The sequence below is a fragment of the Moschus berezovskii genome, chromosome 12 (genome assembly GCF_049115385.1).
Source record: "Moschus berezovskii isolate FMDL1 chromosome 12, NW_MosBer_1.0, whole genome shotgun sequence".
Lineage (NCBI taxonomy): Eukaryota > Metazoa > Chordata > Mammalia > Artiodactyla > Moschidae > Moschus > Moschus berezovskii.
The window spans coordinates 58642782-58665261 of NC_142471.1; the positions used below are offsets into that span (position 1 = coordinate 58642782).

The 22480-nt window shown below is 41.7% G+C and overlaps 1 protein-coding gene across 9 annotated transcripts in view; it reads left to right on the forward strand.

Annotated features, from left to right (window-relative positions):
- The window catches only part of PCGF5 (polycomb group ring finger 5), a 145658-nt gene that overhangs the window by 72865 nt on the left and 50313 nt on the right, over positions 1–22480 (forward strand). For all 9 annotated transcript variants that reach the window (XM_055425097.2, XM_055425100.2, XM_088842136.1 and 6 more), the window contains exon 3: positions 20203–20299. In XM_055425097.2, coding sequence (XP_055281072.1) covers positions 20203–20299 — 97 coding nt within the window. The remainder of the gene's footprint in view (positions 1–20202; positions 20300–22480) is intronic.

The window sequence follows — 22480 nt, forward strand, 5'->3', positions numbered from 1 at the left end:
TAACTTTGATGGGGTTAGACATAAGTATGCAGCCATGAAACCATTACCACATCACTGCCACAAACCTTATCCTTTACCTCCAGAATTTTTCTCTCACCTTCTTGTTTATTATTACTATTATTGTGATGATAACACAACATGGACGGTGGTAGGCTGCAGTCCATGGGGTCGCTATGAGTCAGACATGACTGAGCGACTTCACTTTCACTTTTCACTTTCACACATTGGAGAAGGAAATGGCAGCCCACTCCAGTGTTCTTGCCTGGAGAATCCCAGGGACGGGGGAGCCTGGTGGGCTGCCGTCTATGGGGTCACACAGAGTCGGACACGACTGAAGTGACTTAGCAGCAGCAGCAGCAACACAACATAAAATCTGCACTCCTAGTACATTTTTAGGTGTACAACATAGTATTGTTAACTACAGGCATGATCCTGTCCAGTAGATCTCTAGGACTTTCTCATCTTATATGACTTAAACTTCATACCCTTTGACTAATAATCAACAGCCTCAGTATTACCTGGGAACTTGTTAGAAATGCAGATTATCAGGCCTCACCCCAGAATCACCAAAACAAAGTTATCTGTGTTTAACAAACCTCCAGGTAATTTTGAACCATGCTCAAGTTTGAGACCCACTGTTCTAACATGATCATATCTTTGGAACTCCTACCAAGTTTTTCACCATACCTGTCAGTAGAAGAAGAGGCATTTTAATACCCACGTAGGTCCGGGTTTCACCTGCTTTTTGTGTTTTTGCCAATACAAGTTTATTTCCCTATTTCAATGAAAGTAATTCCAAGTTCTGGTTCTAGTAATTCCAGTAAGTTCTTTTGTGCCTGTTATGTACACTGAAGTAGATACTTTGTGTGCATGATTTCATTGTTCACCTTACAGTAACCTTGAAGCAGTTTACAGGGGACATGGGGAGAGCGAGGGTATAGAAATTATCTTCATTTGTGGGTGTGGAAGCTTAAGAGCTAAGTCACCTGCCCAGTCTCACAGCTAGTAAGTAGTAGACCTGTATTCAGCTCCAAGGGCTGTCCTCTTACTGAGATAACCTGGGACATTTCTTTAATCCCCCTCTTCAACTTAACAAAAGTTAAGTACAGCTTAACTTTTGTACTATTATGCCAGTAGTTTTCAACAGAGTTGCAGAATAGAATCACCTGTTAATTGTTAAAATGGCAATTTTTTTGTATTAAATATTTTACCACAGTAAAAAAAACTTAAAATCACCTAGGAAGCTGTTTAAACATAGACTTTTTCAGAATGCCACCTGAAGAGATTTAGTGGGTTCTGTGATAAGGTCTCAGTTCACTTCAGTCCATTCGCTCAGTCCAACTCTTTGCAACCCCATGGACTGCAGCACGCCAGGCTTCCCTGTCCATCACCAACTCCCGGAGCTTGCTCAAATTCATGTCCATTTGGATGGTCAGTGATGCCATCCAACCATCTCATCCTCTGTCGTCCCCTTCTCCCTTTGATCTTTCCCGGCATCAGGGTCTTTTCCAGTGAGTCAGTTCTTTGCATCAGGTGGCCAAAGTATTGGAGTTTCAGCTTCAGCATCAGTCCTTCCAGTGAATATTCAGAACTGATTTCCTTTAGGATGGACTGGTTTGACCTACTTGCAGTCCATGGGATTCTCAGGAGTCTTCTCCAACACCACAGTTCGAAAGCATCAATTCTTCAGCACTCAGCTTTCTTGATGGTCCAACTCTCACATCCATACATGACGACTGGAAAACATAGCCTTGACGAGACGAACCTTTGTTGGCAAAGTAATGTCTCTGCTTTTTAATAAGCTGTCTAGGTTTGTCATAGTTTTTCTTCCAAGGAGCAAGCATCTTTTAATTTCAAGGCTGCAGTCACCATCTGCAGTGATTTTGGAGCCCAAGAAAATAGTCTGTCCCTGTTTCCACTGTTTCACCATCTATTTGCTATAAAGTGATGGGATCAGATGCCATGGTCTTAGTTTTCTGAATGTTGAGTTTTAAGCTAGCTTTTCCCACTGTACGCTTTCACTAGGGTCTGGGCGTGTGTATACTTTTGGTCGGTATTACTGGCCCATGCTATTCAATTACCAGTTAACTATAAACTGTCTCAAAATGTTCGCTTACTGTTGCCCTTATCATTATTTCACTTGAACAGTTAGTTATCAGTTAAACATCATCAAACATACTTATTGAATACTTACTGTGTGCCAGGCACCATTCTAAGCACAGAGGATACAGCATTGAACAAGGTAATCAAAAACCTCTGCTCTCAAGAAAGGGGAAAACCAGTAATAAATACATGCCATGAACAAGAACAAAGACCTGTAGAAGGACTGTAGATAGCAGCGTTGGGGTTGTTTTATTTAGTGTTGTCATGATTTCTCTCTTTGATATGATGACATTTGAACAGAACACCTGAAGGGATTGAGCTCTGTGGATATACGGGAAGAACATTTCAGGCAGAGGGAAAAGCAAATATACAGCCTTGGAATGGGAATGCCCTTGGCAGGTTCAAGGAACCAACTAATCTGTAAGGAGGCTATCACTGCAGGTCAACTGAAAGATTATAAGGCCCCAACTTGGGTAATGAGATGTGAGATGGAGGCAATGAAGATTGACTGACTGTGGATATATTTTGGAGGAAGAACCTACTGGGTGTGGCTACTCTGGAATGGGGATTTTGTCTCACAGTTTCCCACTATACCAAGTATGGTATCTAGACATGGGCCACAGTCTGATTTGTTTGGCTTCTTCGGACACTATTAGACATTATGAGTGCATTGTTTGTATATTTGCGCGTCTCCAGCAAAACCCTCCAGTTCTAGGAAGAGATTTAGTGGATGTTGGGAATGTTTAGTGTGTAGAGAAGAAAGCACAGATTCTCCTGTCTCTACCTACAGATTTTGTATTTGTTCTTCTGAAAGAACATTTTCTTTGAGACATAATGAAATCCAGGTCTAAATGTTCCTTTTTTGAAAGGAAAGGAAAAGATTGTAGAAGTGTAAACAGTAAGTTTATAAGCAAGGGTTATGTTTATGTTTGCAGTAGCAGTTTAAGGTTTAAAGGGATAGATGACCATTTAACTGCCTATGTCCTTCTAGCCTGAAGTTGCTTGGCAGTCAGCAAATCCCTTTACTGAGAGAGAATGAACATGGCAGAATTGTGATTAAAGACTCAAGTGTGGCCTTTTTCATCTGCAGAAGCACAGAACAGTGCGATGGAGGAGTCAGGCACTCAACTCAGTGTCTTAGAGACCTGAGGATTCAATAGAGTGCTAAACTTTATGCACTTTCTGGTCCTTGGATGTCTGTGTAATTTTTAGTTTGTATTTATACTGGGGCTTTTAGGCAAAACCTTTCTCACTTGCAAAATATCTCCCTGTTTGTTCTGATAAAATAAGTAGTATCACAAAGCAGTGTTTCTTAATCATTGGTTGGGTCTTGATGTTACCTGGTTTTCTTAGGTCTGAGGTGGAACAGGTGTAGTGGTATTGTGATTTGGAATCAGTATACAATAGAGAAATAAGGTGGCCAGTGGGACAGGAGGAAAGTGAGAAGTCCAGTGTGACATTGAAGTACCCCATAACAGTTTCCATCTTGACTGTGGTGCTTAAAAAAAAATCTTATTAAGTTAACTTTGTACATAGTGTACAGTTTTATGATAGTAAGTTAAGAATGGGTAAACAATAATTCTTATTATGAAAACTCATAATAAAATGGAAGGATTTTATTCTTACTATTCAAGTTTGAAATATGAAAATGAAGCTTTATTATTGGTTAGCGAAGTCACACTTTGGGCCCAGTCCCTTCAGAACTCTAGTCCAGTGAAGGAACAAGAATCAAATTAAGGAATGTATCAGATGAATGTGGACGCCGGTAAGTGCAGTGACAGTAGGGAAACAGAATGGTGATGTAATGGCAGGTATGTGTCGGGATGTTGCAGCAGAATGGAAAGCAGAGAGGGAACTAAAAAGAGTATTTTTTGAAAATCCTTGGTACAGATCAATGCAGTTACTTTACTCTTTCAGATCACTCTACACATGCATCTTGACTCTCTCTCCTGCTCAAATCAGGTTGCTGTCCCCCCCTCCCCCCTCCCCAGTCTCCCAGTAAGCAGTTCTAGAGCTAACAGCGCCTGGCTTCCCTGTGGACGTAGAAACATGGATCAGGATGACCGCAGACTGAGGCACCCCATGGCGTCCTCAGCCCTCAGCTCTGTGGAGGACAGAGAAAAGGGGTAAGCCAGTTGGAAGGAAGCGGGCGAGGGAGGGATAGATGGCAGCACAGGATGTCCCAGGCTCCTGACAAGGAGTTGCAGGGGGAAAAAAAAAGAGGCTTATAAAAGCCTCATCTTTAAGTGGGCTCCTATCTCACCTACTAACACCCAGCTCCCTTTAGCAGGTCAAGGATATGTGATAAAACGCTATAAAATTTTACAATGAGGTAAAAAATTTAAATACAGATGGGTTTTCCCTTAAATGTGATCACCTAATGCTACTGAACTAAGTCCACATTAACTATGGTTACATGTCTATAGGGTAATTTTGGGGCTTCCCAGGTGGTTCAGTGGGTAAAGAATGTGCCTGCAGTGCAGGGGGTGCACGTTCTATCCCTGAGTCAGGAAGATCCACTGGAGGAGGGCATGGCAACCCACTCCAGTATTCTTGCCAGGAGAATCCCATGGACAGAGGAGCCTGGCAGGCTATAGTCCACGGGGTCACAAGAGTCAGCCACGACTGAAGCGACTGAGCACGCACACATAAGGTGATTTTAACAACCTGACAAACCTAAGGAAATAAACTTGTTCACACAAATAATTATTGAATTCTTTAAATAATCAGATGTCAGGCACTTGCTAACTGGTAGAGTAATGAATAAAATAAATTTGGAGCTTAAACTCTGTTCAGCAAAGCTCATAAGCTGAAAAGAAATTTCTGCTGTTGTGTTTGGATCTGTCTACTCCTTTTCTGTGGAGACTCACCTCCTCTGAGACTCAATTGCCTATGCTGACGTCTCCCAAATCTTTATTTCATGCTTAGTCCTGAGCTTCAGAATCCCACTGGATGTCTACTTGGATGTCCTGAAGTGGCCTACAACTTACATACCTGAGAATGAATGGATGGAATGCCAGCATTCAATTGTCCAAGCAAGAAGTATGCTCCATGCTTACTTAACTCTCTTACCCTCACCTAGCTCAGCTGGTGAACAATCCGCCTGCAATGCAGGAGACCCCAGTTTGATTCCTGGGTCAGGAACATCCACTGGAGAAAGGATAGGCTACCCACTCCAGTATTCTTGGGCTTCCCTGGTGGCTCAGATGGTAAAGAATCTGCCTGCAATACAGGAGTCCTGGGTTCCATCCCTGGGTTGGGAAGATTCCCTGGAGGAGGATATGGTAACCCAGTCCAGTATTCTTGCCTGAAGTATCCCTGTGGACCAAGGAGCCTGGTGGGCTGCAGTCCATAGGGTCGCAAAGAGTCGGACATCACTGAACAACGAAGCACAGCGCAACAGTACAGGGGCAGAGTTCTGTCTGGGCTCACTCTGTAATCTCTCAAAGATCTGTCCCTTCAATCTGATCCCCCACAACCTTTTTGCTCAGGCCATCATTCCTTCTCACTGGAGTCCCTGCAGCCTACTCCTAACCTGTGTTCAGTTCAGTTCAGTTGCTCAGTCGTGTCCGACTCTTTGCGACCCCATGAATCACAGCACGCCAGGCCTCCCTGTCCATTACCAACTCCCGGAGTTCACTCAAACTCATGTCCATCGAGTCGGTGATGCCATCCAGCCATCTCATTCTCTGTCGTCCCCGTCTCCTTCCACCCCCAATCCCTCCCAGCATCAAACTCTTTTCCAGTGAGTCAACTTGCCACATGAGGTGGCCAAAGTATTGGAGCTTCAGTTTCAGCATCAGTCCTTCCAATGAACACCCAGGACTGATCTCCTTTAGAATGGACTGGTTGGATCTCCTTGCAGTCCAAGGGACTCTCAAGAGTCTTCTCCAACACCACAGTTCAAAAGCATCAATTCTTCGGCGATCAGCTTTCTTCACAGTCCAACTCTCACATCCATACATGACCACTGGAAAAACCATAGCCTTGACTAAATGGACCTTTGTTGGCAAAGTAATGTCTCTACTTTTTAATATGCTATCTAGGTTGGTCATAACTTTCCTTCCAAGGAGTAAGCGTCTTTTAATTTCATGGCTGCAATCAGCATCTGCAGTGATTTTGGAGCCCAAAAAAATAAAGTCTGACACTGTTTCCACTGCTTCCCCATCTATTTCCCATGAAGTGATGGGACCATATGCCATGATCTTTGTTTTCTGAATGTTGAGCTTCAAGCCAACGTTTTCACTCTCCTCTTTCATTTTCATCAAGAGGCTTTTTAGTTCCTCTTCACTTTCTGCCATAGGGGTGGTATCATCTTCATATCTGAGGTTATTGATATTTCTCCCGACAATCTTGATTCCAGCTTGTGCTTCTTCCAGCCCAGCGTTTCTCATGATGTACTCCACTAACCTGTGTTGCTGCTGCTGCTGCTAAGTCACTTCAGTCGTGTCTGACTCTGTGCGACCCCATAGACGGAAGCCCAGCAGGCTCCCCTGTCCCTGGGATTCTCCAGGCAAGAACACCTGTGTTAGTGGTGATCATTTATAAGGGCTTTGCTATCTTCCTCACTCACTCTTCAGCCAACTCAAAATTTCCTTAAGGTACCCTACTGCCCTCAGGATAAATTTGATCTATTTAGCTGTGACTGATTTCTGCCCTCCCCCACCAGAACTCACACACATATGCATACACGTGGTTCAACTGCTTTCTCTGCTTGGAACATCTCCTGTCTGCCTGGCTGGTAGTTCCCCATCCTTTAAAGCTCATCTACTCCAAGATATGCCATCTCTCTCTCCCACAAGTAGGTTTAGATTAAGTATGTTCTTAGGACCTGGTACTTGAGTGCTCAAGAGAAGCTTAAATGAATAAATGGTCAATCAGTTGATTATCTTACTGTCTGCTTTTCCTTTCAAAGATTCAAATGCAGTGGTTGGTAGCTTGAAAGGCATGTAGAGAGTGTGGGTTAGGAATTACGGATCTTGAAAAGCTGTCTTCTAAAATATAGGTGGGAGCTTTGTGGGTCATGGGTAGGGCTAGGGCCTGGGAGAGGGAGAGAGGCAGAACTGGGAAGTCAAGGCTGGTGGTTCTAAATTAAGAGACGCTCTGTCTCTTGCTCCAGGGTCCTGAGAAATTTTTTGAGATTGCTGACAGTGTATTTGCTGCTGGTTGTATAGGTTGTTGACTTAAAATGAAAGACTTTTCACTTAAACTAAGAACAAAGGAGCTTTGTTCCAGCAGCTAAAATGTGCATAACACAGTGCATTGGTTCTTAACTCCTTTGTGGTTCAAGGCCTCTTTAAGCATCTGATGATTCTTTCCTCCAAAAAAAGGGAAGGTTTTAGACATAGAATTCTGCAGTACAGGAAAAGAAAGCTTTCTTCTTTCTGCCCTTTCAGAGATTATAGCAAAAATCCCTTAACCAAGATGAATTCTTTGGAAAAACGTTGTTGTACGTAGTTTTTAACTTAAGTAAAGAAGGGTTAATTGATAATTAAATATAGACGTGACAGTTAAGGGACTTGGTAATTTTATATCGTAATGTGTAGGAATGAAGAAATAATTTAATCATAAGATGGTAAACTTGAAGTGCTACCATCATGAATTGTTTTCTGAACAAGTATCATAAATATACAAGTATTAAAGTACAGAGAACTCTTGATATGTTAATACTCAGTGTTTAAAAATCTTATGCCACGTATACTTGCTGTTCAAACTACGGTCTCCAACCAGCAGCAGCATCACTGGGGAATTTGTAAGGAGTGCATGTTCTCAGGCCCACCCATAGAGCTGCTGGATCTGAGTCTCTGGGGGAGAGGGCCGGAAACTGTGTAATAACAAGCCCTTCAGGTGATTCTGTGGGGCACTAAAGTCTGAAAAACATACTTTGGACCAGACGTTAATAATACAAGCATCTCTAGAAGTAGGCACTTTAATTGGAGTGAATGCTAATAAAATTAAAACAGTGGCTGTTATTTACTGAATGTCATATTGAGGGTCATGGGCTTTTACCTGCATTACCTTATGTAATCTTCCCAAGAACCCTTCTAGTTAGGTGGTATTAAGTCAGTCAGCAAATGTTTATTAGCACCTACATTGTGCTGTTCATTATTCTGGACAGTGGGAAGACAGCAGTAAACAGGACAGATGTAGTCTGTCCTCTTAGAATTTATGTTTCAATAGAAGAGACTGACAAAAAGCAAGTGAATGATAAAATTTTAGATTCCGTGTATGACACATGCTGTGAAGAAAAGTAAGAGTAAAGGCTTGCTTGGAAGTTACCATTTGAGCAGAGACTGTAAATAATAGGAAGGAGTGAGCTATGAAGAGGTTTGAGGGTGTTTCAAATACCCTCTATGAAGAGTATTTCAGATTCTTATGCCAGTGTTTTCACAGAGACAAGACTCAGAAAGGTTAAGTAACACAGCTAATAAGTGCTGGAGCTAGGTTCTGAGACCCAAATATCTGACTCCAGGTACATCTTCATAATAAATTAGGATATTTGCTGATTTTCTTCTTTCTGATAGTTTACATTTTCTATAATTTCTTTAAGCAGCATGTGAATTTTGAAATTGTATATAGGAAGTCTCTTTTAACTGTATTTCCATGACTGTATACCTGTCATTATGTACCCAATCAGGACCTGAATTTATTAATAATTCTGAATGATAGTCTTTAAAATGAAGAGACATAAATTGAACTTTCCAATACTGTATTCTCTATAAAATTGGATTTTGAGTCAAGACTTGTTTTTAGAGTAATAATCAAAGGCCTAAATAGAAATTGTACTTAAAGTTTCAGTTAGCGCAAATACAGTGGTCTAGGGTTGTAGTAGAGATGAAGTCACCGGTAACATTGATGTTAACATGTTTCAAACAGTATTTTGGCAGCAACTAGTCATTCATGAAGGTGATTATAGTGTTCATTTTGATGGTTCTTTTTAAATAGGAAACAATAATTATAGGCCTTAAACAGTCTAGGTGTCATCTATCATTAGTAATGATGTTAAGAATCATATCGATGTATGGTTCTTTTTGCTGTTGAAACTGTGTGTTAGATAGTAAAGAATGAACAGTAGAGCAGAGATTCATCAGTCAGTTCAGTTCAGTCGCGCAGTCGTGTCTGACTTTCCGCGACCCCATGAATCACAGCACACCAGGCCTCCCTGTCCATCACCAACTCCTGGGGTTCACTCAAACTCATGTCCACAGAGTCGGTGATGCCATCCAGCCATCTCATTCTCTGTCGTCCCCTTCTCCTCCCACCCCCAACCTTTCTCAGCATCAGAGTCTTTTCCAGTGAGTCAATTCGTCGCATGAGGTGGCCAAAGTATTGCAGTTTCAGCTTCAGCATCAGTCCTTCCAATGAACACCCAGGATCCATAGTGGACACTAAAAGACTAAACTAAGGGTTAACAAATAAATGAAATTGTCTTCTGCATTGGTTTTTAAGAATAAATTATATATAGGTCAGGATGAGTTGGAATTGATTCCAGTGATGGATTGAGGAAAAAAATACATAACCTGAAAGCCAGAAGCATTCAGACTTAGAAATTGTGGTCAGTGTGCAGGTATGTTTAAGCATGTAGCACAAAGGTTGAATGTAAACGTTATGAACAGTAGAGTGCAGCCAGCGTAGAAGAGACCAAAGAACATTTCCATTTGGATACTCTGAAGAGGCATCATAACTCCTGGTGTTTTATAGCATGTTAGTTTTTGCCAGACTGGTGTATTACTATATATCAGAAATTCAAGAACCAGTGAACAAAGTGATATTCTCTCAGAATGCTCAACCGCTGGCATATCTTTACTCAGTTAATAGAAAATCATTTTATTTTTGAAAACTATTTAGCTTATATTGAGTTAGCACATTTATTTTAATGTTTTTAATTTATTTATTTTTGGCAGTATTGGGTCTTTGTTGCTGCACAGGCTTTTCTCTCATTGTGGTGAGCAAGAGCTACTTGCTAGTTGAGGTTTGTGAGCTTCTCATTGCAGTGGCTTCTCTTGTTGTGGAGCATGGGCTCTAGGCACTCGGGCTTCAGTAGTTGTGGCTCGTGGGCCCCGTAGCTGCAGCTCGTGGGCTCTAGAGCACAGACTCAGTAGTTGTAGCACACTGGCTTAGTTGCTCTATGGTATGTAGAATCTTTCCGGACCAAGGATCAAACCTGTGTCTCCTTCATTGGCAGGCAGATTCTTTGCCACTAGGTAAGACTTTAACTCATTTTAATTGTCAAAAAAGTTAACTAGTGAACTCAGAATCTCTTCCCTTGCTCTAGTTGAAAATGTAGACTTATTTCTGACTTGACTCTGTAGTACGCTTGTAGGTACTGAATCATGACTCCTTTTGCTGTTCCTAACTTTGTGTCCTCAGTTGTTCCACAGATTTTCCCTGAGTACCTCCTCCTCCAGGTACAGTATTGGCCTGGGCACGTGAGGCACATCAGGTAGCATAGTAGGCATACATTAGCAGGTGATAAATGGTACAGAAACAGGGAAGTTCAAGCTGGGTACAGGTGACTAACCGGGTAGTCAGTGAGACAGTATGACCACTTAAGTCTGTGAGGGGAGTGTGAGGGGAGGCCTCATTGAGAAGGTGGTAGTTGAACAGATTTAAGGAGGTAAAGGAGTTAGCCTATCAGATACTTGATCCCAGCCCACTGGGAGCTGGATACATGAATCTGGAGGGGATCAGAATTTAGCTCATATTTCATCAGTGAGAGTGCCAAGAGAGTGAGTGTAGAGAAGGGAAGATGACCAAAGACTAAGCCCTGGAACCAAAAGGAGGAGACAGCGAGGTGGGAGGAAAACAGAGTGTGGAATCCTGGGAGGAAAGCACACACAGCATCCAGGAGTAGAGAGCAGCCAAGTTAGCCGTGCAGAGTAGAATGAACCAAGGAGAGATGGCTGGGCTGAACAGCGCAGACCATGGGTAGTCTCTCTGAGCAGTTTCAGTTCAGTCCTCAGGAGCAGAAGTCTGGGTGGGTGTGAGAGGATGGAAATGTTTGGATAATTGTACAATGATTATATAAGTCTTTCACCTTAATGAAGGTAAAGAAAAGGTGGAGAAAGAATGGGAAAGGGGGAATTAGAGTATAGGTAGCTGTGCAGTGGAGTGCTAGTTGACTCAGAAAGTAGGGTCAATAGAAGTTTGATTTTTTTGTTGTTTTTTAGTTGGGGAAATAATGTGTATGAGTGTTGGTGGGAATCTTCAGTGGATAGCAAAAGACTGACACAGGTGAGAGGGAGAAGCAGTGGAGCAGTATTCTCAGATCATTGGAATAGGGTCTAGTGAACAGAGCAGAGGTTGACGCATTAAAGTTCTGGAAAAAGGCAAAACCACAAAGGTAGATGTTAGTGAGTGAGTAGGTGTGGTGATGTAAATTCTACTTCCTTTTTTTTTCTTTCCTTTTGTTTTCAGTTGAACAGAAAGTAAGGTCATCAGTGTAGAGTGGTGATGGGGGAGTAAAAGTGGGGGTTCAAGGAGAGAGGAAAAAAGTGAAAGTGAAAGTCACTCAGTCGTGTCTGACTCTTTGCGACCCCATGGACTATATAGTCCATGGAATTCTTCAGGCCAGAATACTGGAGTGGGTAGCCTTTCCCTTCTCCAGGGAATCTTCCCAGCCGAGGGATAGAGCCCAGGTCTCCCACATTGCAGGAGGATTCTTTACCAGCTGAGCCACCAGGGAAACCCGAGAATACTGAAGTGGGTAGCCTATCCCTTCTCCAGGCGATCTTATCAACCCAGGAATCAAACCAGGGTCTCCTGCATTGCAGACGGACTCTTTACCAACTGAGCTATAAATATTGGTGAAGAGCATATGGAGTTAGGGTTTTGAGTGTGACCACCTGGCCGATGAGGGACCTGCTTTTGAGGGTCATGGTCATGAATTTAAGGTGAGAGACCAGTCAGCATGGTGCATGTTTTTCTCCCACAGTGTTCAGCTGTAATCTTGTAGAGCGGAGTGTGTAGAGTTGGATATAGCCCAGGTTGACAGTTTACCTGATTAAGTACGACAAAAGAAGAGTTGTAGTAGAGCAGAGCTATCCAGAGTCTGTGTGTGAAAGTGATTATTCTGGTCGGCCATGGAATTCCTACCAATCAGGAGGGGCATGAGGGCATGGTGGTCCTCACCTGGAGTCCCACTTGACTCCTTAAGTCTATCTGTAGAAGGCCTTCCTGGACTTTGTGGTCTCCTGGCCTGCTTGGTCTCAGATTCTCCTACTATGCTGAATCCCCAAGATTCTCCTAACCTTGCTCAGCAGGCTCTGCCTTGCTGTCTGTCCCTCTGTCCTGGCAAAGCAAGAATAAAGCAGTCTCCTTGATAGAAAGTAATGCTGTCCTTTGTGTTCTCTGTGAAATTGTAACTCGTGTAGGCCTTTGAAAGAACTGTGCCATCTAAGAGAAATAAAGATGTTCATTAGTCCCTTTTATGAGTAAAACTAGGAGATCCTGTCTCATGGAAGCAAATTACAACTGTTCTGGAAATCTTTAAAAATAATGTCAGTTTCACATGTAAATATGTGTCAAAAGGAGCAGGCTGATGCCTCTTCTCTTTGCCGATGACCACAGTTTACTTACAAACTGTTAGCACATAACAGATTTTTCAAAGGCAAACTGTGTCAAATGAGTGTTGCCAAGAAGCATAAAGATAGTGGTGTGCTTCAGGAAGTAAGAAAAAATATGCTCCTTTGTTGAGAGAGAAAACCAACACATTCAGATGATTTTAACAAAGTCAGCACTTGATCACTTTTTAATAAACAGGATTACTAATGAATGACATGACCAAGGACATGAGAGAAAGGACTGTTACTCTTTTATTATCCATAATAGTAGAATTGGTGCTCATAAAGAGAAATTGCTGTAGATCACTGTGTCATCAGGGCTTCCCTTGTGGCTCAGCTGGTAAAGAATCTCCCCACAAAGTAAGAGACCTGGGTTCGATCCCTGGGTTCGATCCCTGGGTTGGGAAGATCCCCTGGAAAAGGGAAAGGCTACCCACTCCAGTATTCTGGCCTGGAGAATTCCATGGACTGTATAATTCATGGGGTCACAAAGAGTCGGACACAATTGAGCCACTTTCACTCTGTCATCAAAGCTAGGAAGCTAGTTTTCTGTGAGAGATGTGGGTGGACCATACATGTGAGATAGCAACAACTAATGGGCCTTGTACCTGTTGTGACGAACCTGCCCCCCCTCAAGAATTTGAAAATTAAAATGTGGAATAGCCTTTAATAGTTGAACTATTGAAGTCAACTTAGAAATCGTGCTTCTGAGCAGATATATGGAAAGCGATCAGGAAACGCAACAAGGTTTCTCCTATACCCAGGAGGCTATGCTGGAATTGTATTAAACATATAAGTTAAGGAAGGAGTGTAGAATGCAGAAGTGTTGATCTGTCTTGTATCCTCAGCCCCAGAAAAAGAAGTGTCATATGTGCAAAGATAGGCAGTTCCCATTTAGGTGACGCAGTGTGTCATCAATTTGATACTTGAGTTGTGAGACTATCTCTAGGGTGAATATGGCTGCAGAGGGTTAATACCAGTACATGATCGACATTTCAAGTTGCATTAGCAAGATCATCTGTTACTTAAGATAGATATGTCAAACTAATCATGGTCTGATGCCGTTCAATATTTGATTGCTGATGTCTTTTTGTTAGGATTTTATGCTTATCCGACAAGTTGATTTATAGTGATAGCTCACATTTATTAAATAGAAGTTACCAGTTACTCGTTTACACATTTTATGTGTATTAGCTCATTTAATCCTCATAAGAGCCATGTGAGATAGATATCCTTGTTATCCCCCTGTACAGAGAGACACAGAGTAATTTGCCTAAAGGCAGAACCGGGATTCAGATTGAGCTGTCTGCCTCAAGATTGTCTTTTACCTGCTAGAACCACGTGCTGTACTATCTTGGCTTCTCATGTAAACCTGCCCTCTAGGGAAACAACACATTAATCCCATATTCTTGTGGTTATGTTTTGTCCTCTGTCAATATGATTTCCTGATGGTGAATAACAAAGTACCTTCTGGTTATGACTTGGCAGAGGACCGGCTCCTGGACTGGGCATTCACCAGTAAGTATTTGGTTGCTCAGATTTCCCAGTTGTCTTCTGGCTGCCTCAGTAAGAGAGCTTTGCAGAGATTGAGTCCTAGTGCCAGTCCCACAGAGATTTTGATTTAATTGGTCTGGGATGAGACCTCTGAATCTGTTCTTTAAAAAAAAAAAAAAAATCTCACTGGTGATTGTGGTGCCCATCAAAATTTGAAAACTGCTGCTTCAGATGACACATGACTCTTTGTAAATTTGTTTAACAATCTAGTTCAAATCTAAGGTGCGGCAGAAGGAACAATTTCACTTCATAAGCTTTGGTGGAAGTTTAATGATGGTTGTGATGAGCTAAATATAAAGATCAGTTAAAAATACGAAATCTTGGTGCCTGGGACCAAATGATATTGGCTTTAAGATGTGTAGCGGAGTGGTTTGGATTTTAGGCCTTGAGCTGGACATCCAGGCTGGGGGTGGATGCCCTGTGTGTTGCACAGCTGGGCACATGTGGGCAGCCTGCTCAGGCTCTCCAGTACTGCATTCCTCCTTTGCTGGAGGGGGATGGTAGCTCCATACTGTAATCCATACAAAGCCCTGAGCCCAGAACCTTCTATTTGGTTAGTGTTCAGTGAACGCTAGCTCTTGTTGCCATTTAAATGTTTTTTCAACTGGGGATATCTTTGGTGAGCCTAACCCCCTTTCTGACCAGGTGTTTCTACTTGCACCAGCATGTCTCTGTAGAGTGGCTGCTGAGGGTGAAGACTCCCTGGTCTCCACACACAGTCTTAACAATACACTGGGACCTTTATAAACATTATTCTTGAACCACCTGAGTTAACCAGTATAGCAGTTGAACAATTAGCTTAGTATTAAATCTTTAAGATATTTTTAAAATGTTTTTCAGCTAGTATAAACTAGGAATCAAAGGTCAGTTTTATACTGATTTTTTTTAAAGCATCTGAGCGAAAACAAATTCTCGTTTTACTTTTTTCAGTTACACTGAACTTCTGGCCTGGATTTTCTTAGGTTCTAATTTGTGTAAGGTTGTGCTTTATTAAGAGCTTTTAAAAGCATATGGGAGATGTATATCTAGAGTTTCTTGGGATTTTCTTTTAAGAACTATATAAGATACTGAAGGAGTTCAAATTCTCCTTTTGGACATATTTAAGGCTCCCAAATTAAGGGATCAGGCTTTCTTTTTCTGTATGCTTTAGACCTGTAGATATAAAATTAGAAGAAAATGTAGCATATAGGCATGCATTGAGTAAGAAATGGGCTCTTGAAAGCCAAGTCCTGGCTTTCACCACTTATTGACTCCATGATTTTTGGCAAATTTCTAAAGTTCTCTATTCAATTTCTTCATCTGTAAGAGGCCTGATAGTATTACCTAATTAATGGAGTTGTAATGAATATTAAATTATGTCAACTATATGTTGAAGCACTTGAGAGTGTTGCCTGTTGTTACTGTTCAGTCCCTAAGTCGTGTCTATCTATTTGCTACCCCATGGACTGTGTAGCATGCCAGGCTCCGCTGTCCTCCTCTGTCTCCTGGAGTTTGCTTAAATTCATGTCCATTGAATCAGTGATGCTATCTGACCATCTCATCCTCTGCCACCCGCTTCTCCTTTCACCTTCACTCTTTCCCAGCATTAGAGCCTTTTCCAATGAGTCAGCTCTTTGCATCAGGTGGCCAAAGTGTTGGGGCTTCAGCAACAGTCCTTCCAAGGAATATTCAGGGCTATTTCCTTTAGGATTGACTGGTTTTCTTCGTGCAGTCCAGGGGATTCTCAAGAGTCTTCTCCAGCACAATTCAAAAGCATCAGAAGTTGCCTGTTGCATAAACCTTTTAAGCGATGATTTTGATGAAAAGGATGACATCCACCCAAATCATCTGAACAAAAAAGAAAACTAGAATAAAAATATTTCAGCATCTTAAATTTTTCTCGTAAACTATTTGGGAAAAAATTTTAATTAAAAATAATTATGGGCCTTAGCCTATGAAAAAATATTTAATTCTTTTAATGTAATATTTTATGTCATAAGGTTAATTCCTGTGTCCTATGAGATGGCTTATCTGTCATGTTTACTTGGTAGTCGGATTTAGCAGAGAAGCTGAAGATGTTTTTTCAGGGTGGGGGGTTGTATTTCTACATTACATTCTTTTCCTTTGTTAAGTTAAAAAAATTTTTAATCTGACAAAATTTGTGATTCCCTATCAGAAAACCTGGATTCAAGTCTCTGTGCTGCCACTCATCAGGGAAGGCAGGTTACCTGGCTTGTAAGAACCTCTTCTCCTTTATCTGCAAAAGTAGAATAAGATACTGTATCTCACATGTTTGTGTGAGAAATAAAGTTGCCTCCTAATGGGGCTTTCTACTCCCTCTGTTCTGCACAGTAGAAATAAAATGTGAGCCACCTGTGTAATTTTAAATTTTCTAGTAGCCACATTAAATAAAAGAAATGAAATTAGTTTTAATATATTTTATTTAATCTAGTATGTCTAAAATACTATCACTCCAACATGTAATTAATATGAAAATTATTAATAAGATTATTATTTTCATTCTCAGTCTTTGCGATCTGGTGTGTAATTTATGTTTACAGCACATCTCAACTTGAACTAGCAACATTTCAAGTGCTCAGGAGCCACATGCTGCTAGTGGCTATCAGTCCAGATCTGGAATACAGATTACTGGTCCCATCCCTGAGCACCTTGAGGCTGCTTTGGCTTCAAGCAGCTTTATTCTTGAAACTGTGTGCACCTCTGGACAAATGAGCCTGACATTTCTTTCTGCATCAACCTGGATTAGTATCTTTGTCCCTGGGAGGACAGGCTCCTGCCCTTAGCCTTCTAGCTGACCCAAATAAGGACTTGCTCTGGGCATGTCACATGTCTCTCTGTTTGGCCAAGGGCCAGAGACAACCAGGAATTCCTGAGAATGATAAACCTTTTGAACCACAACGATCCGAGTTCCAGGGCAGGAGCTGAAGTTCAGGACAGGATCAGGCTTCCTAATACCCTTCATTCTTGCCTCTTATCTGTCCTATTTGCCTTCTTTCCCACATTTTAGCGATTTATCTGGTGTCCCTGGGAAAACAGCAATACCAGCAGTCTGCTAAAGAATTCAGCTTTTCCCGCCTCTGCCTCAGTATTGTTTAGCAAGGTAGCCCTTCCTTCCCAAACATTAACTTAAAAAAAAAAAAATTCAGAATGTTTTGGAGGCCAGGAAATCTGGAGAACAGAAATATTCACATCTAAGCTTTTTTTCATTTTAGGGTTTTGTACTACTGTTTTTCATCCATATTTGGGGAGAAATGCAGTAAAGGAGTGTTACCTTAATAGCTGTATGTAATGGTAAAAAGATGTAGAGAATAGGGCACCCAGGTGTAATCATCCAGCAAAAAAAAATCTGCTCAGATGTCACCTTCTTTGGAAGTCCTACTCTGATCACTCTTACCTAAAATAGCCCCCAGCCTGCAGCACTCTCTGTTGCTACCATTTTTGTCTGTTTTGTAGATATCACTTATTACTAACTAAAATTCTTTGACTTCCCAAATAGAATATTAGCTCCATAAGAGTATGGACTTTGTTTTGTTTATCCCTGCATCCCCCAACTCCTAGTATAATGCTTGGCTGTTGCAAGTGAAAAGTGAAAATGTTAGTCTCAGTCGTGTCCAACTCTTTGCGACCCCATGGACTGTAGCCCACCAGGCTCCTCCGTCCATGGCATTTTCCGGCAAGAATACTGCAGTAGGTTGCCATTTCCTTCTCCAGGAGATCTTCCTGACTCAGGGATCGAACCCAGGTCTCCTGCATTACAGGCAGACTCTACCTTCTCAGCCACCAGGGAAGCTGGCTGTTGAATCAATGAATAAATAAGTGAAAGGAAATACTGTATGTACTGATAATTTTAAAATTAGTTTCCTAGGAGACGTCTACCCTGACCATTGTTTCTCTGACCAGTGTGTGTGATAAGTTTTAATTTTCAGACCTAATCTCAGTGGTAGGAATCCTAGTGTTTATTCTCGGTCAATCGTATAGATAAACTTTCACAGCTTTTAGATAGTCCAGGGCTTGCAGAGGGGAGAAAAGTACTCTGTGATGAAGTCGTAAAAGGGGGAGCTGATCTGTACAGGTGAAAATTTCAGATTACACAGGGCAATAAAATGGAAGGGGGGGGGCATTGGGATAGGGAATTGGGTTGAAATTTTTTTACATTTCAGCTGATGTTTGTGTCTGAGGTTTTTGGGCAAGAAAGTTGGTAAATAAGAAGCTTAGGGAAAAGATGGGAGAGAGTCATAACCAGAAAGATTAGTATTATTTGGAGGAGAGGTTGGCTATATAGACTTATGCCCAAAAAGCCACAAATCATATTTCCATTGTCTTTGTTTATAATAAGCTTTATTTAACATCTTAATTAATTAATTAATCATCAGTGGTTCTTTTGGTTTACCTCTTGTGCATTTATTTGCACCAGCTCGATGCCACTGGCCATACTTCATGGCCCTTGGAATTATGGTCCTGTGAGCACAGATGCATCATCCTCTGTATAGGCCAGAAGTTCTGTTGAAACTCCTGGTTTGTCCCAGGAGCACCCTGCCCATAAAAACTAATCCAGGCATGTTGAGAACTCTCAAGAATTATTAAGTACTATTTATATTGCATTCAAGTGAATTTTTAGCAAAAGAAATAAATTCAGATTTACCAGCCTTTACCTTTCCTTGTTCTACTTCTTTAAATGAGAAAATCTATTGTTTTATGTAAATGCATCAACTTTTTTACATACTATGAATAAATTGGTTTGTGAATATATTTAAGAATCAGTTCAGTTCAGTCGCTCAGTCGTGTCCGACTCTCCGCGACCCCATGAATCACAGAACGCCAGGCCTCCCTGTCCATCACCAACTCCCGGAGTTCACTCAAACTCATGTCCACAGAGTCGGTGATGCCATCCAGCCATCTCATTCTCCGTCGTCCCCTTCTCCTCCCGCCCCCAACCTTTCCCAGCATCAGAGTCTTTTCCAGTGAGTCAACTCGTCGCATGAGGTGGCCAAAGTATTGCAGTTTCAGCTTTAGCATCAGTCCCTCCAGTGAACATCCAGGACTGATCTCCTTTAGAATGGACTGGTTGGATCTCCTTGCAGTATAAGGGACTCTCAAGAGTTTTCTCCAACACCACAGTTCAAAAGCATCGATTCTTCGGTGATCAGCTTTCTTCACAGTCCAACTCTCACATCCATACATGACCATGGGAAACACCATAGCCTTGACTAGACGGACCTTGGTTGGCAAAGTAATGTCTCTGCTTTTTAATATACTATCAAGGTTGGTCATAACTTTCCTTCCAAGGAGCAAGCGTCTTTTAATTTCATGGCTGCAATCAGCATCTGCAGTGATTTTGGAGCCCAAAAAAATAAAGTCTGACACTGTTTCCACTGTTTTCCCATCTATTTCCCATGAAGTGATGGGACCAGATGCCATGATCTTTGTTTTCTGAATGTTGAGCTTCAAGCCAACCTTTTCACTCTCCTCTTTCACTTTCATCAAGAGGCTTTTGAGTTCCTCTTCACTTTCTGCCATAAGGGTAGTGTCATCTGCATATCTGAGGTTATTGAATATCAATTGATATTGATATTTCTCCCGGCAATCTTGATTCCAGCTTGTGCTTCTTCCAGCCCAGCGTTCCTCATGATGTATTCTGCATATAAGTTAAATAAGCAAGGTGACAATATACAACCTTGACGTACTCCTTTTCCTATTTGGAACCAGTCTGTTGTTCCATGTCCAGTTCTAACTGTTGCTTCCTGACCTGCATACAGGTTTCTCAAGAGGCAGGTCAGAATAACAGTAATCAAAATAGTTAATTTTTATATTGTGGCAGTAGGCTTTATTTCAGGTGTTTTTTAAATAGTGTTACCATTTTAAGGTTTTATAAAGTTTGATTAAAGAATAGTATTTTAGGTGTAGTAGATAATTTATAGGGACTATATCTAGTTATATTAAGTTCAAGTGATGCATTTTAATCTGACATCTTGTTTCTTCTCAGTCTGCAAGACTTGTATTGTCCAGCACTTTGAAGACAGCAATGATTGTCCAAGGTGTGGCAACCAGGTTCATGAGACAAACCCATTAGAAATGTTGAGGTATGTCAATATATTTTTAGTTCCTCTAACTTAAATAATTATGTAAGCTCTTAATATTTTTTATTATGCATCATAATATTTGTTGGTGCCTTGACTCAGTTAATGTAGGCTTTGATTTTCATTTTAAAGCATTTTATTTCAATTTATTTTATTAAGAAGAAATGAAAAATGAGGCTATCCATATTAAATATTTAAGAAATATATTTCCAAGTTAAAAATTACAACTTTATCTCAGGATCTCAGGGTTACTTTAGTTGTGGTTACTTTCAGTATTTTATTATTCTTCACATTACTCTGTATTTGTTGAGCTACATGGCAGTTGCAAGAGGGCAGACCTAATAGGGATACTAATCTTGGGACTCTTAATTTTTAAAAATTTATCATATATTCTAAAAGTGTACAAACATTTTTGTAAAACCGAAAAGAATTTTTAAAATGACTACCGTTTTCTTAATGGGATAATCATACCAAATAAATAGTAATAATATAAAGAAGTGTAGTCATATATTTTTAAAGTTACAAGTGCTGTATAAAATCCTAATCCAAACCAAACCCTTTTTCAAGATTATAAATGGAAATTTATAGGAGGACACTCCATTGCCTGAGGTCCAGCAAATTCAAATGTCACTTCCAGCCACAGACCACTGAACCCATTTTTCTCCCCACAGTTCCCACCATAGTAAAGAGCCCTCATGAACGTTCATCTCTGTGTAGTGTTTGCCATCATTCTGTAAATCTGGATTTTCAGGTCTTATATTTTAGACTTTCTTCTATTTTAGTGTCTATAGTTGGAGTAATTTGTCTATAAGTAAATGTCTGCTCCATTGGTTTTCAAAGTTTGGTCCCCACACCATTACGATCTTAATAGAAATGACAGTTTGGGGGCCCCACCTCAGACCCTCTGAATCAGCAACTCTGAGAGGTGCTGCAAGTGAGGGAAATGGCAGGGGGAAGGGAGGCAGTAAAGGGCAGACAGATGCTAGTTCTAAATAAAATGGTGAGGATAGGCCTCATTGAGAAGGTGGGATCTGAGCACAGAATCGCTGCCTCTCTGAGGGAACAGCCACGCGTAGATCTGAGGGAAGTGTGCCTTTTCCAGGTCAGGAGGGCACCTGCAGCTCGTCTGAGGAGCAGCATGGGCAGGGCTCAGGAGCTCAGAGATGGGGCCTGTCTCTGACCTAAGCAACTAAAGGATGAGATAAGGAAGACTAAGGAGAGAGCAGGTTTGGGGCTGGTAGATCTGGAATTTAGGCTTCCCTGGTGACTCAGCTGGTAAAACATCCCCTTGCAATGTGGGAGACCTGGGTTCAATCCCTGGGTTGGAAAGATCCCCTGGAGAAGGGAATGGCTACCCATTCCAGCATTCTGGCCTGGAGAATCCCATGGACTGTATAGAACTGAGCAACTTTCACTTTTACAGAGGGGGAGTTTGGATTTCGACATGTTGAGTCTATTAATCATCTCAGAGAAGAGAGAAGTTAGCTGGTGAATATACAAGTCTGTGACTTGGGAGAGGTCTGCTGCTGCTGCTGACCTTCAGTCGTGTCCGACTGTGTGTGACCCCATAGACGGCAGCCCACCAGGCTCCCCCGTCCCTGGGATTCTCCAGGCAAGAACACTGGAGTGGGTTACCATTTCCTTCTCCAATGTGTGGAAGTGAAGTCGCTCAGTCATGTCTGACTCGTAGCCACCCCATGGACTGCAGCCTACCAGGCTCCTCTGTCCATGGGATTTTCCAGGCAAGAGTACTGGAGTGGCTTGCCATTGCCTTCTCCGGGGAGAGGTCTAGCTGGGGTTAAATATCTGGTGGTCTTCAGTGTGTAGACAGTATTTAAAACCGTAGGACAAGACAGGAGCACGTAAGGGCATGGGTGCAGAGAGAAGTGTGGAGGACCGAGGATGGACGGGAACGTTCTAAAGTTGACGGATCAGGAAGAGGGGGAGTAACCAGCAAAGGAAACCGAAAAGGCACAGTCAGTACAGGAGAGGGAAGATTCCAGGGTGTGTGGCCTAGAAGCCAAGCAAAGATGAGGGCTTGCTGGACTGGGATGTTGTGTAAGGTGAAGACCGAGCGTTGGCAGTTGGATTTAGCAATTGGAGGTCAGCAGCCTTGACAGAAGCACTTTCAGTGGAACCGTGAGGCAAACCTAACTGGACTGTTTCAAGAGAGAAGGGGAGGCA